This window comes from Phascolarctos cinereus, unplaced genomic scaffold (assembly GCF_003287225.1).
Source record: "Phascolarctos cinereus isolate Bilbo 61053 unplaced genomic scaffold, phaCin_HiC Scaffold_2;HRSCAF=192, whole genome shotgun sequence".
In the NCBI taxonomy this organism is placed as follows: domain Eukaryota; kingdom Metazoa; phylum Chordata; class Mammalia; order Diprotodontia; family Phascolarctidae; genus Phascolarctos; species Phascolarctos cinereus.
Window position 1 is genome coordinate 231,077,414 of NW_027555625.1, and position 15,676 is coordinate 231,093,089.

Here is a 15,676-nt window from a genome sequence, read left to right on the forward strand (position 1 = left end):
TAACAGCCTGAAGAAAGTTAATGAGATATAGTCAGGCCTGGAATTCAAATCTTGACTGTGTTACTACTGATGTGATATTGGACAAATCATTTTACCACTCAAGAGATTTTGTTTCCTTATTGATAAAATAAGGGGTTTGGATTTTAGATGATTTCTAAAGTCACTTCTGGCTCTAAATCCTGTGAGCCTGATTGATTATTCACACTGTGGAAATTCTGAAATACACAAAATAACTTGTTGTTTGAAAAACTGATATTTTAGTAGTACAGTAACCATTTTATTTCCAAATTGGAAATGAAGGAAAATATCAAATACATAAGAAGTGTCTGATCTGAAAATTAAAACTTTCTGATCTGTAATTTGGAAAAAAACGAACAACTTACGGAGTTTTAAAAAATTTTTATTTTGTTTTCCCCCTCTAGAACCTCAGTATTATTTATACTACCCATTTGGTAATCACATTCTGCCTTCTATGCTCTCATATTGTTATCCTCTGTTATTTAACTGTAGCATAGTTTCTCATTTCATGTTGTTGCATTATCTCCCCATTATACTGTAAGCTGTTTAAGGGGTTATAAATTTTACTGTCCCCATAGAGACTTTGCACAGTGCACTATGTACAATAGATTCTCAGTATTTGTTAATTAATTGATTTATGTTGGAGGTTATTATGTGATAGTTTTATAATAGAGGCAACTTGGTATGTGCTTAGAGGTTTGTTCTTGGAATGAGGAAGATCTGGTTTAAATCCTCCCTTTGACACTTAATGAGCTGTTTGACCCTGGACAAGTCATTTCACCTCTGTGTTCTCAGGCAGTTCCACAGGACTTACTGAGCCAGCTGTTCAAAGTTTTTCGTTCAGGAAAGAGTTCCATATCACCCACTATACCAACAAATTCTTGGGTTTTACATTACTGCTGTTCTCACATTAGCATGAAGAAACTTCTTTATCAAATTCAGTCAAATGTTTGATTAAACAAAATCATTCAAGCTATGTGCTTTAATTAACAACCTATTACTAATTCTAAAGAAATATAATTTGCTGTGTGACCCTGGGCAAGTCACTTAACCCCAGTTGCCTCAGCAAAAAAAAAAAAAAAAAGGAAATATAACTTGCAACTTGATAAAGCTGAATCAGTAGCTTACAAGTTCTCTGTAAAATGTCTTATTTTATCTCATTTTAATCTCCAGATATTTTCTATTTGAATCTTTAAAGCAGAGAGTCTTCTGAGAGCATAATTCAGCAATATCTCTTCAATGTAATTTTAGATAAATGTAAAATTGAAAATATTTCATCATTGACTGCCCTAAATGGTTGATTGAACAAATGAATCTTCATGTTTTACACTAGGAGTGGGGAATGTGGGGCCTTGAGGCCGAAGGTTACCCTCCTGTTTTACACCAATTCTTTGGATAGTACAATTTAGAGAACTTGATCCTTAGTAGCTTGAGTTTTATAGTCTTTGGTTTTGTTTTCTAAATTCATGGTAGTATATTTGAGTTTTCAGTTTTCTTTTATGTGAGGATGAAGAGGAAGCGGGCTTATTGGAGTTATTAAAATCCCAAATTTGTGATAACGCTGCACTCTATGCCCAAAAATATGATGAAGAATTCCAGCCATACCTGCCGCGATTTGTCACAGCAATCTGGAATTTATTAGTAACAACAGGCCAAGAAGTCAAATATGATTTGGTAAGTAGATGGTCAGAACAGATGTTAAGAACTTTGTTTTTCAAGAAATACAATGGTCAGTTATGTTTTTTAAGTGTTCTTTTTTGTGTTTTGTTCTAGTTGGTAAGTAATGCAATTCATTTCTGGCTTCAGTTTGTGAGAGACCTCATTATAAGAATCTCTTTGAAGATCAGAATACGCTCACAAGTATCTGCGAAAAGGTCATTGTTCCTAACATGGAATTTAGAGGTAACTATTGTCATTTATGCAACTAGCTTATTGGATAAATGGGGTCTTGATTTTAAAACAACCAGATAACGGGTTCATATGAAGTCATCAGTGCTCTTTTAAATTTTTTATGTACCTCTTATTTATTCAGTCCACATTTTTAGGTTTGAGAATAAAAGTGATGATTTTTCAGTTATTTCCTTCCTTAATCTTTATTGAACCTAGGCTCAGACCCTTCAAATAAAAGCAGTTTTTCACAGTGAGTCCTGATGTTTTCAGAGAGTTTGGAAACCTTTCCTTAGAACTGTTGACAGAAAAGATTCTTTTCTATAATGCTATTGGATTTAAGGGAAGATAGGATAGTTCAACTTGGCAGTAGATAAGGGCCAAAATTAAAACTGACTAAATTTATTTGGGCTGCAGATAGGTTTTTAGCATCTCATTTTCCAAGTAAAGGTACAATTAATGATTAAAGTATTTTGCAAATAAACCATATTTTTTAGAAAAGGAAATTTCAATTAATATCAATTAATTACACTTATTAAATTTTTTATTTATCATGAAATTGTTCTTCTCAGACTAGAGACAGTTGATTGTCACAGGTCACATGACAAACAGGAGAGAGTGTGCAGTGGCAGCCCACCTGCCAAGTTATATGTCGTGCACAATAGTGACTAGTGGCAGGTGGGTTAAGCGGGGCATGGACCTTGCACTCCCTACGTCTTTACTTTCTTTTACATCCTCTACGTATTTTTGCGGGCAGCCTGAAATGCTTTGGTGGGCCGCGTGTTGTGCAGGCCTTGTTTAACCTGTCAACTTAGGTGTCACGGTGCTATGCAATTTAATTTGGTTTGCTGATATCTTGGGGATTGTTTGTATCTTTTATGAAGTAAAATGAGCAAATTCTTTCAGAATATAAAATTGCAACCTTACTTGGTTTCTGCTTCATATTGATTTTAATTATGAGTGCCTGAATTATGCTTTTTACTGTGTAGACTCTTACCAAGGAGGTATCCTTCCTTCTAGGGTCTTGGAGCTTAATATGTAATATAATAGGTTAAGTAAGTTAGCAAATTTGTGAAGGTAGGAGGGAGCAAGTGTCCTATAAAACATGCTTTGGGTCATCTGGATCCTGCAGTGTCTAACTGTTACCTCAATTGACTTGATACTAGCCGCATTTCAGATGATATCTGCAGTTTGGTTGTGAACAAAAATTGCCATCTACTCAGTTGAGGCAAATTTGGTGTTTCTGTGAAATAAAACTGAAGTTAAAGAACTTAGCAACAAAGTATGATGACTTGTAAAATTGTTTCAATTCACAAATCAACTGTTACTTTGCAGCTGCTGATGAAGAGGCCTTTGAAGATAATTCTGAAGAGTACATAAGGAGGGATTTGGAAGGATCTGGTAATCTTTTATCTTTACTTATCCTGTTTTTGATTGATGATTTCTCTATTTGAATTGCATTTATTTATGAATATACCTCTCCTCCACCTTCTCAGCAAATCTTTGAGTATTTCCTCAAATTTATTTTTAGCATTCATTTTTTTATTTTGAGCTTCAAATATTCTCCCCCCCTTCCTTCCTCCACCCATTGAGAAAACAAGCAATATGATATCCATTATATAGGTAAAGTCATGCAAAACGTATTTCCATATTAGCCATGCTGCAAAATAAATGAAAGGCAAGGAAAAATAAAGTGAAAAAAAAGTATGCTTCAGTCTGCACTCAGTTCATGAGTTATCTCTGTGGAGGTGGATAGCATTTTTCATCGTATTTTGGAATTGTCCTGGATCATTATACTGATCAGGGTAGCTGTCTTTCACAGTTGATTGTCATTGTGCATAATGTTCTCACTTTATTTTGCCATCAGTTCATAAAAGTCTTCCTAGGTTTTTCTGAAACTTTCCACCTCTTCATTTCTTTTAGCACAGAAGTATTCTATCACAATCGTATGCTACAGCTTGTTTGGCCATTCCCCAACTGATGGGCATCCCGTCAATTTTCATTTCTTTGCTACCACATAAAGAGCTGCTATAAATATTTTTGTACACATAGGTCATTTACTTTTTCTTTTGACCTCTTTGGAATATACAGACCTAGTAGTGATATTGCTGAGTCAAAATGTGTAAAGTTTTATAGCCCCTGAGATAGGCCTGCACAACCTGTGGCCCGCAGGCACACCAAAGGATTTCAGGCAGCCCGTGAAAAATAATAGAGGCTATTTCCCGCTGCATTTTTGGTGGCCCCGCAGGTTATGCCGGCATAGTTCCAAATTGTTCTCTAGACCAGTTCACAACTCTACCAGTGTTCACTAATATATCTATTTTTCTCTCATCCCCTTCAACATCTGTCATTTCTGGTAGGTGTGAAGTGGTGTCTCACAGCTGTTTTAATTTGCGTTTCTCTATCAGTTATTTTGAGCATTTTTTCATATGGTTATTGATGGTTTTGATTTCCTTTTATGGGAACTGTTTGTTTACCTTTTGACTTTTTATCGATTGGGGAGTGGCTCTTATTTTTATAAATTTGGTTCAGTTCCTTATATATTTGAGAAATGAGGCTTTTATCAGAGAAATTTGCTGTAAAAAACTTCCTTTATTTTCCTTCTTCCAATTTTGGCTGCATTGGTTTTATTTTTGCAAAAACTTAAATTTCATGTAATAAAAATCATCTGTTTTAACTCCTGTGATCTTCTCTGTCTCTTGTTTGGTCATAAAATCTACCCTTATCTATAAGTTTGACATATAATTTTTTTTTTCCATACTCCCTTGATTTGCTTCTGTCACCCTTTATATCTAAAGCACATGTGCATTTTGACTTGACATATGGTGTGAGAAGTTGATCTATGCCTACTTTCCAATTTTCCCAGCAGTTTTTGTTGACTAGTGAATTCCTGCTTGTAATGGTTGGATCTTGGGTTTATCAAACACTAGATTACTATGGTTATTTATTTATGTATATTATATATGTAATCTATTCCACTGATCAACCCACTCTATTTCTTATTCAGTACCAGATTATTTTAATGTGAGTCATTCTTTATAAACAGATTTAAAAGAGGAAAAAATAGTTCAGTAAAAACAGCTTGCACATTGATTACATCTGACAGCAAATACAACATTTCATACCCATATTTAGCTACCTATATATTGAAGAGAGGGTGATGAGTTTTCTCACTTCTTCTGTGGCTAAACTTGGCTATTATAAATATGTAACATTGAGTTTTAAGTTCTTGTTAATATATCTTTTAACCCCTAAATTTTTCCCTCTCACTTAATAGTATTTTATTTCTACCATTTATATGTAAAGATAGTTTTCAACATTCGCTTTTATAAAATTTTGAGTTCCAATTTTTTTCTCTCTCCCTCTCTGTCCTCCCTCCTCCCCAAGATGGTATGCATCTGATATAGGCTATACATGTACAGTCCTATTAGACATTTCCACATTAGTGATATTGTGAAAGAAAAATCAGAAGAAAAGGGGAAAACTCAGAGAACTGTATTTCCTTCCATCCTATTTGACACCCCCCTATTTATTCTATTGTCTCTCTCCTTTCACCCTGCGCTTCCTCAGAAGTGTTTTGCTTTTGACTGACTCCTCCAATCTGCCCTCCCTTCTATTACCTCCTCCTCCTTTTCTTACCTCTCCCTTCTTCTCTTATCCCTTTTCCTTCCTATAGGGTAAGATAGATTTCTGTACCCAATTGTGTGTATGTTATTCTCTCTCTGAGCCAGTTATGGTGAGAGTAATATAACCCTTAAATTCTTACTGAACTGATCTTAGAGGTTATTGAATTTATGTTCTTCCATATTAATTGGGGGTGGGAGAAAGATGAAAATATCTTCTTAATTTAAAAAAGGCATTAAGTCAGATTTATAATGAATAGTTAGCCAAAAAAGCATTTATTAAAGCACCAACTATGTGCTCTGCTAAGTGCTGGGGAACCAAAAAAATGCAAAAGACATTTTGCTCTCAAGGAACTTACAGTCTAATAGAAACAACATGCAAACAATTATGAACAAATGAAATATATACAGGATAAATTAGAGATGATCAACAGAGGGAATGTAGTAACATTAAAGGGAATTGTGGGAGCAAAAACCTTCCTGAAGAAGGTGGAATTTTAGCTGGTACTTGAAAGACACCAGGGAGAGCTGGAGAATGGAGATGAGGTTGGGAAGATTTTCTAGGTGCTGGAAAAAAATAAGAGGAAGCCGGTTATGAAGGGCTTTGAATGTTAAATAGCATTTTATATATGATCTTGGAGGTAATACAGAGACACTGGGATTGATTATAAGGGGCATAGGGTAACACATCAGACATGGGCTACAGGAAAATAATTTCTGACAGCTAAATGGTAGATGGACTAGAGAACGGAGAGACAAAGTAGGGAGACAAACCAGCACTCTGTTGCAGTAGTTCAGGCATGAGCTGATGAGATCCTCCACCATACTGGTAGCAGTGTCAGAGGAGAGAAGAGAATATATATTAGGGATGTTATGAAGGTAGAAATGAGAGGACTTGGCAACAGATTGGATATAGGGGTTGAAAGAGAGTAAAGAGTGGAGGAGGACACCTAGGTTGTGAGTCCAAGTGACTAGGAGTGTGATGGTGTCTTCAACAGCTTGTTCACAGCCTCATAGTGAGGGAGTCTGTGGGGTCAGGTCGTTTCTGGCACTCACACTTACTAGCTGTATGATTGTATACATTTTACTTAATCTTCCTGAACCTCATTTTTGGTTGATACCATCCTGCTTTACCTAGATTATCTTGAGGAAAGTACTTAGTGAATTATAAAGTGTTCTCTAAGTGTGAGCTTGTTCATAATTTAGTGCTTTTAACCTGAAATTCCTTCATGCAACGCATCACCAGCAACATAAAAACTCACATACCTTATAATTTCATAGGCCTCATTTGTGATATTACAAAAGCTTTATTATCTTCTTAGATTATGTTTCATAGTTAATTTTTATTTGTTTTGCCATCATAAGTTATCTTCCTTTATCTTGGGTTCATTTTGTCTGTTTGGTGTATAGTAGTTTATGTCTTTAACTACTTACTGTCTAATTTTTTTCTCTTTCCTGTCATCATTTTCCCCTTTTTGATTTTATAGATATTGATACCAGACGCAGGGCTGCTTGTGATCTAGTACGGGGTCTATGCAAGTTTTTTGAAGGACCTGTGACAGGAATCTTCTCTGGTTATGTCAATTCTATGCTTCAGGAATATGCCAAGAACCCATCTGTCAACTGGAAACACAAAGATGCAGCAATTTATCTAGTAACATCATTAGCTTCGAAAGCTCAGACGCAAAGAGTAATGCCTTTCATTTATGGTTTTATTTTAAGGAATTATTGGAAGTCTTGTTGGCCTCGTTCTTGTTTGGGTAGAGGTGAATAGTGTGGTGAAGGGGAACCCTGGGTAGAAAATTAGGAGACCTTCTAGTATTGGTTCTGCTGTGTCTTACTATGTGACTTGAGATAAAACTGTTGATCTTCTCTTGGCTTCATGTTTTTCATTTTTAAAAAAAGGACTAGATCACCTATATTATACATTACTGTTCTGGTGTGCTGTGATTTCCAGTCAAGAAATAGTAGTATCATGGCAATTGTAGATTGGCTTTATTTGCCTCCCTCACTTAACCACTCATTTCTTTGGTGTTCTAAGGTTTGCAAAACACCTTTCTCACAAATAACTAAGGTAGTACAAGCAGAGCTGCAACTTGAATTCAGGTCTTCTGACTCTAATTTCAGTACTCTTTCTGTTATTACACAGCCATGATTATCAGCTTAACCTCTCTCAGAGAATAATTCTGGTGGTACAGGGTGGCCTAATATCTGTTGAGGGTGAAAATAATTACTAGTTACCGCATTTGTTACCTGAGCTCAGTTTTTTGGTTTCTAAAACATATCATGGATATTTGCTCAGTGGCATATTCCACTGATTTATGAGGCAGTCATGTTCTTTACTGTTCTGCTGTAATTCTCAAGCGCTGCTTGGTACTTCTTTGTATGGGATGTTTGGTTTATGTTTTGAAGTCCTAGTCTTTTTTTTAAAGTACACATTTGTTAAGCCCCCTATATTTCTATTATGGCAGGTTAGATTCTATAGGATTTTAATTCCATTTGGATTTAAATTTCTTTTTCAGCATGGAATTACACAAGCAAATGAACTTGTAAATCTTACTGAGTTCTTTGTGAATCACATTCAGCCTGATTTGAAATCAGCCAATGGTAAGTTGAGCTTTGTTAACTTCTCCCCCCCCCCATTTTGTTATGGGCTCTATTTCTATAGATTAAATCTGATTATGGAAAAGATATCATTTAAGACCAAAAACCCCATGATTTTTATCAGTCTGGAGGTCCCATACAGTTTAATGAAATTTTTAGTTTTTGTAGATTTTTGAAAGATGCCTCTTTTTGTTTGTTTTTTGCTTCATAGAGTACATTTATACTTTAAAAAAACATACTTTTCAGATTTATATATTGAGGATAAAATTCTTGTAATTGTCTGGACCCTAATATGACATGACAGCAATAACAGTAAGCATTTATACAGTGCTTTAAGTTTTGCAAAGAGGGTTACAAATATTATTTGATTCTTACAACAACCTTGGCAAGTAGTGCTATTATTATACCCATTTTACAGATGAGGAAACTTCAGGCAGACAGAAGTAGGTGACTTCCTCAGGGCCATGTACTTACTAAATGTCTGAGGCAGGATTTGAATTCGGCTCTTTTGTGTCCTGGTTCAATACTCTTATCTACTAGACCACCTAGCTGCATAACATCTACCATTGGTGGGGCATTTTTCCATTAGGAAGTTTTTAAATTAGAGGTATTTACTCTTCCTTAGTATGGTAGTCCTTTCAGTTACTTATTTCCATGTCATTGGAGAGCAGGGCATGGGGGGGGGATGCATTTATACTCTTGGATTTGGGGGGTTAGCTGTGGGTAAGAGCTGTACTATGGCTCCTTTGTATGAGATTTTTGGGTAACCCACAGTAAATTTATTTGGACTGTTTACACATGTTACCTTTCCTTATTGTGTGGCCAGGCTGGCTGAGGACCTTGCCTCAAGGGAAGTACTTAGAATTCTTAGTTCTGCTCTAACTGGATATGAGCTTTCCCCAAAAGGCAACACGCCATGCCTAATTGCACAATTAAAAACACATGGCTTATGGGAAGACTGCGGTTAGAAACATAATGCTTAAAAACTTCATCAGTGATGTATTAAAAAAAAAAAGTTTGGAGCATAATAAGAATGGTTGCACAATTTTATACATGTTAAATACATAGATACTACAGTAAAAAGTGGCCTAGTCCTTTGCCTTAGCTTGCTGCTCGTCCCAGTTCTGGTTCTGATCTGGCTTTGCATAGTCTCAGGCAAGTTAATCAGGTCAAAGTTGTAGGCTCCCTCCCTATCCCTCCTATCTGCAGGTAGGTAAGGGGAACAGCAGACCAGTCTTCTGCTCACAGCTCCTACTACACCAGAAGATATACAGAAAATAAGGCACTTTACCTTGACAAAGACCTGAAGTTTGCATGTGAAAGTGGGTGTCAGAAGGATTACAGCTAGTGAGTTATTGTGAGGTCATGCAGTTTTCTGCATTCCTTTTTTTTTTTTTTTAACAAAAACCACACCCATTTTATTTTATTTATTTATTTTGCTAGGCAGTGGGGTTAAGTGACTCACACAGCTAGTGAGTGTTATGTGCCTGAGGCTGTATTTGAACTCATGTTCTCCTGACTCCAGAGCCAGCGCTCTATCCACTGTGTCATCTAGCTGCCCCAGTTTTCTGCATTCTTGATGTTTCTCTTAGAAGAAGTTTTGTGTAAGCAAAGCCTGAAATTCACATTATGCTTAAAATGTTCCCTAATATCAGTTGCTGTGGAACAAATTCATGTTTTCAAAACAAGCATTATAGCAGAGCTGCATATATTAACATAAAATCTTTTTGTAGTAGTTCTTAACTCTTCCTAAAGGACTGGAAAAGGAATTAAAGCATAAGTAAAACCAATTTGTACCTCCAGATGTCTTAAGTTTTGGAATGATTTATTTATGGTTTGCTGTTCAGTGATTTAGTGCTTGTGACTTGAGTTACCACGATGTTCTGTTTTTCTTTCTTAGTGAATGAATTTCCTGTACTTAAAGCTGATGGTATCAAATATATCATGATTTTCAGAAATCAAGTAAGTTGTTTTTTCTTTTTCGATCACTGTTTACCTCCTAAATCTCTTAATGCTTTATATATCAGATTTCTTGCCTATTTACCTAAAGTATTATCATGTGTTTTCCTTTAATGATAAGTTTTACAAGATATATTTTGCTAACATTTGATGTAGGCTTTCTCTCTCCTTAATTATTTTTTTTTTTGAGTTATTTAGAAAGCAGTTTTAATTTTTTCAGCAATGCAATTATGAATCTTTTAACATTAACAGATTGTTTCCCCCGTGATTCAGGTACTTTAACAAGCTCTAACCCCTTTAGAATACTTTTTCATTCTCACCAAAAAACTTTTAAGGTCAGTGTAAATATCTGCTGTGATTTTATTTTATTTTTTTAAGCAAGGAATAGTCTTTAAACTAGAGTGTTTAGTATACAGTGAGAGGTAATAATGTTATTCGTCTATCATTTCTGAACAGACTTAACTGAATATATATTTTTGATAGTTCTTTGGCATCAGATTTTTTAAAACTTTGGTTTTTCATAATTTCCTTTTATTAGTATAACATAATCTTTTTCCGATTTTGGCACTTTACAATTTGCCCACGTATTTGCAAGATTCTCGCCAGTCATAGGTGATTATTATTCTGTATTGAGTTTAAAGTGTTTTGTTCCACTGTAGATTCCTAGTTGGTCTTTTAAAAAATTAGAGTAGCAAATCATTGGACAGCTTGGCATATTGAAAAGTAGTATGCTTCAGAGAGTCAGAAAGCCTGGGTTGGATCCTGTCTTTGAAGCACACTGGCTTTGGGACAGCCTTGGGCAAGTCAGTTGCCCCCAGGCAGTTGTAGGAGTCAGTTGGTGTTTTTTTTGGTGTTGTTGTTTGTTTGCTTTTTGTTTTTGGTGTTCTGGACCCAAGTCTTTGGGGTGAGAACCTCTCTTTGCTGGTGAAATCACATGTTCAGTCTGTTTTTTAAAATAGCTTTTAAACTTCTAAAATAAACTCTCAGATGTAAGTAAAAATCTTTTTTTAAAATTTATATCTATTTATGTAGATGTACATATTTTTATTATGAATGAAAAGCGTATTACTGAATTATTCAGGTACCTAAAGAGCAACTTTTGGCTTCCATTCCTCTTCTGATCAATCATCTTCAAGCGGAAAGTATTGTGGTTCATACATATGCAGCTCATGCTCTTGAAAGACTGTTTACCATGAAAGGATCCAACAACACTATACTGTAAGTTTTCTGACACCAGAATTGTGGCATTTATGGTTTGAAGTTGTACATGGAGAAGCTTTGCTGAGCCTACTTAGTGAAGGTCATAAGTTGTGCCTCCCTTGAACCATTTCACTTACTCCATTCACGCTTTCCATTTAGAGTAGATAGAGGAAAAACAGTGAATGCTCAAAAACATTCTTTGTGGCTTTGGGGCTATTTGGTTTGAGTATGTATGTCCCATAGGCCTACCTCTGAGGAAAAAAGTTGCCTGTCTAATTAATTTGGCTTTGGTTTGTCCCATCATTATTTTCTGAAGTCATCTGGCGGGAAATAGCCTATTGGCTTACAGAGTGGTAGAAATTAGTTTAGGATTAAAATTTTTGCTTTAGGTTAATCCATAGTAAAAATAGTTATTAGTATTAATTGGAAATTGTGTTTATCTATAGTATTACAGCTGCAGAAATCGCACCCTTTGTAGAGATTCTGCTAACAAACCTTTTCAAAGCACTCACACTTCCTGGCTCTTCTGAAAATGAGTATATAATGAAAGGTAAGCATTTCTCTAGCATACCTTGAGACCATAACTAAATATCTAATTTCAAATTCCAAGCAGTAATTACTCAGAATTGTAGTTATGTGCTTTAAAAACTGTATATGTAAAAAACAACAAAAAAATGTGTATGTATGCCAAAACTATGGTTTTTTTTCCCAAAACTATGTTTAAAAAAATTTCTAAGATGTTTAGGAAATGTAATAGGAAAATAGCTTTTTAATTACAAATTAAGATTATTGTAGGAAAAATAACAGTTTCAGAAATGGTACACTTTTCCTGAAGAAGTGGCTAACTCCTTGTCTTTTATTACAAAGTAGTTTCAATATCTCCTATGCCTTGGCAAAAATGGTTGTCCTCTACATAGATGTGAAGTGTTTGCATAACATTTGCCTAGTGCAGTGATATCAAACTGAAATGGGGGGGGATGGGCGCTAATCCTTGCATAAGGATCTCTGTAGGCAGGATTCTTGTTGACTTAATTTTAAAATGTATTGTTATCTGTTTTTATTTTGTTAAATATTTTCCAGTTACATTTTAATCTGGTTCTGACCAATTTGGTAGTGGTGGACTGTTTGATACTTCAAGGTCCACATGTAGTTCTGTGTGTCTTGTGTAGGTTTCCTCATCTTTCCTTTTTTTCTCAGATTGTTGGTGTTTCTTTGGGCTCTCTAGATGCTCCAAGTGGAGGCTTCCATATCCTTTAGGCTAGATGTACTCACCTTGTAGTAGTGGTGGCACTTTAGGCCTTCTGCGGCTCCCAAATTTATAGGTTTCTCTGCTGTTCCCTCTTTCCTTTTCTCCTAGTCTTTGCCTTAGGTTTGCTAAAAGAGCCCAGGGGCACTAACGAGTTAAGACTATTGTCAGCTAAAATTGTTGAGGGCTTATTATGTAGGGTAAGAGACAGAGAATTACAGTCATCCCTTGACATTCTCAGGTTTCATATTCACAGTTCTGGTTATTTGGGGTTTGATTATCCATAATTAAATGGAGATTTTTAGAGATTTGCTGTGGAAAATTACTGACTAGGTATGTATGTAAAGAAAACTTTGAAAAATTTTAGTAAATCATAAATACATATTGTGTGTTATGACTCTTTTAACATTTATTACCATAAGTATATTTACATAAATTTATAATAAACAGTTAGATTTTTGTGAAAAGTTTCAGTGTGTTAAAGAACTACTGGCTATGCACTCTCTTGGGAATGCCTCTCCTGCTTTTCTCAAAATGAGCTTGGTATCTTGCAATTTTTGTAGAAGGAAATCAATCTGTGAAGCAGTTGCTGCAGCTTCACAGGCAGCTGGGAAGACTCAGCTTAGTGTGTGAGATGCTAATCTGTCTCACATAGAAACTAACTTTTTACGGGTGCGGTGTGTTGTTTTACTTGTTTTGTGTGAAGTAAATATGATCAGAATTGTTAAAAGTAAAAGTTTGGGGTGGGGCCTAGAGTGAGTTGTGGTTTTTCATATTCACAGGCATCTTATGCCCTTAACCCCCATGAATGTTGAGGTATGACTTTAAAGTGTTGTCTGATGCAAAATAGATATTTGAAATTTTGTGAACATAATAATAGCCAACATTTATATCACACTTTAAGGTTTGCAGACATCTGTATTCCATATTTTATTTGATGCTCATAACAGCCCTGAGATGTAGTTGCTGTTATTATCCTCTTATTACAGATGAGGAATATGAGGCATGTAAGTGAAATAACTTGCCCAGGGTCACATGGCTAATAAGTGTCTTAGGTCGAATTTAAACGCAGCTCTTCTTGTTCCAGGCCCAGTGCTCTGGTCATTGTAATACCTAACTCCATTTCACAATGGAATCAGAGGCTTTTTTTCCTTAAGCTGTTGTTGTTGTGTTCTGGAATTTTGACTAAGCCTGATTTCTTTTTCCCTTTTTCTTTTACAGCTATTATGAGAAGCTTTTCTCTCCTGCAAGAAGCCATAATTCCATACATCCCCACTCTCATCACACAGCTTACACAGAAGCTGTTAGCTGTTAGTAAGGTAAAGGAGAGACAGTTCTGATATATAAATCACACTTTGGTTCTCTGCATACTCCGTTGTCATAAGTTAGACATTGGGAGGAGGGCTGTTATTTCTTTCAGACTATCATTTTGCTAAATGGCACCCTATTGGCCAACAAGATTTCCAAAATTTGATGTTATTTTCAGGGAGTGACATTGGACTCTGGGGAAAATCTGACTCCACGTGTAATAGACATTTTAGTGAATAATGACTCCTTAGAAACTGTAATTCTTTTTGTAATCAAATCTTTGTTTAGGAAATTTGTCATTTACTGTATTTTCATTTGATGTTATAGCTAGAAAAAAATCTATAATAGCTCCCAGTAAAACTTGTGTTTTAGGCTTTAGTCCTATCTTGAGGACCTTAGTTTGTCAAAAAAATTTGTCACTGAGTCTGTCTTCTCTTCCCTGTTTTCTTCCTTTACTCCTGTGTCCTACTCCTTACTTCTTTTTAGAAGCAGTTCTTAAGCATTTTGTAAGCAGTTGCTAGATTTATATTTAAGTACTTGGGATAACTTAATAGATTAAAAACCAGTTATTGTTTCACAGTTGACTGTTTACCTTTTTTTGTATCCATTCCTAGCTACTGCATTAAAAGATATGGTTCAGTATTTCAGCTGTTTAATTTTTACTGGGTGATATAACAGTTGAAGTCACTAAATAATCTTTAATGTCTTTTCCTGCTCTAAAATTCACTGATAATATAATTACTTTCCTATGTATCCCGAAAAAATTTTTTGTGTAGAATATGAATACTGTACTCTGCATTTTAGACACAGAAAAGTCTCCCAGGAATAATTTATAAAAAATTTCTCATTATTCTAATCCAAATGTTTGGCTTGAAGAAAGAAATGTCCATAATCATCCCTCATGTTCTCAGACATCTCTCAACACAAGACATTTTAAAGTAACATAGAAACTTTGAACAAGGAAAATATCACAGTATGGAAAAACATTATTACATAATTTAGGGTTACCATCTAATAGGAAAGGTAGTCACTTGATCTTTTTGGTACACCCTTGGAAAGTTGATTTCCTAAAATCAATGGGTCTGACTTTGACCACTCTTCTTAGGAGTTTCTCCTGATTAATTCTCTTGAGTAGGTAGATCAGTCAAAGTCCTTGGCTCTAATAGCTGAGCAAAGAGTCCCTGTGGGTGATTTATAGGGGGGAGTTAGTCAAGATTTCTGATTTGATATCTAAAGCAAGACTGATAAGGCTCTCTCTTCCAGATTAATATAAAGGCTTCAGGCTAGATAATACTTTAAATCCTTCTTGAAGGGCGAAGAGGGGGCTTTGCTTCCATCCTAGTTTGCTTTTACAAATATTTTGGTTTTGCAGTAGAATAAAAGAGGCAAAAGAATTCCTAGTTTAAATGTATTTTAAGTTTACCTATATAAAACTTAAATTTGAAAAACTGCTTTTTAGGGTCTCTTTTTACTTATGAAATAATTAATACAAATAGGAAAGTATTGCAAAGTACAAAGAGCCATGCCTATATTCTGTAGTTCCAATATCCTCTTTCTTACCTAAATCATCACACCTGGAGTTCAGTTCTGGGAGCCACATCTTAAGGAAGACCTTGACAAATTGAAGTGTATCCAGAGGAGGTATGCTAACTTAGTCTGGTAGCCATGCTACATGAGGATTGCTTGAAGATAGTGGGAACATACTACAACTTTGAGGGTTGCCATGGGGAAGAGGGATTATACTTGTTTTGCTTGGATCCAGAAGGAAGATTTAGAAACCCTGTGGGGAAGTTTCAGGGAAGTACATTTCATTTCAGTGTAAATAATAACT

The 15,676-nt window shown here is 35.3% G+C and overlaps 1 protein-coding gene across 1 annotated transcript in view; it reads left to right on the forward strand.

Annotated features, from left to right (window-relative positions):
- Window positions 1–15,676, forward strand: part of CSE1L (chromosome segregation 1 like) — a 63,008-nt gene that overhangs the window by 36,139 nt on the left and 11,193 nt on the right. Inside the window, 10 exon segments of the mRNA XM_020984170.2 lie at window positions 1,525–1,692; window positions 1,792–1,807; window positions 1,810–1,920; window positions 3,241–3,306; window positions 7,016–7,218; window positions 8,051–8,135; window positions 10,033–10,094; window positions 11,173–11,309; window positions 11,738–11,841; window positions 13,759–13,856. Of these exon segments, the coding sequence (XP_020839829.1) occupies window positions 1,525–1,692; window positions 1,792–1,807; window positions 1,810–1,920; window positions 3,241–3,306; window positions 7,016–7,218; window positions 8,051–8,135; window positions 10,033–10,094; window positions 11,173–11,309; window positions 11,738–11,841; window positions 13,759–13,856 (1,050 nt within the window).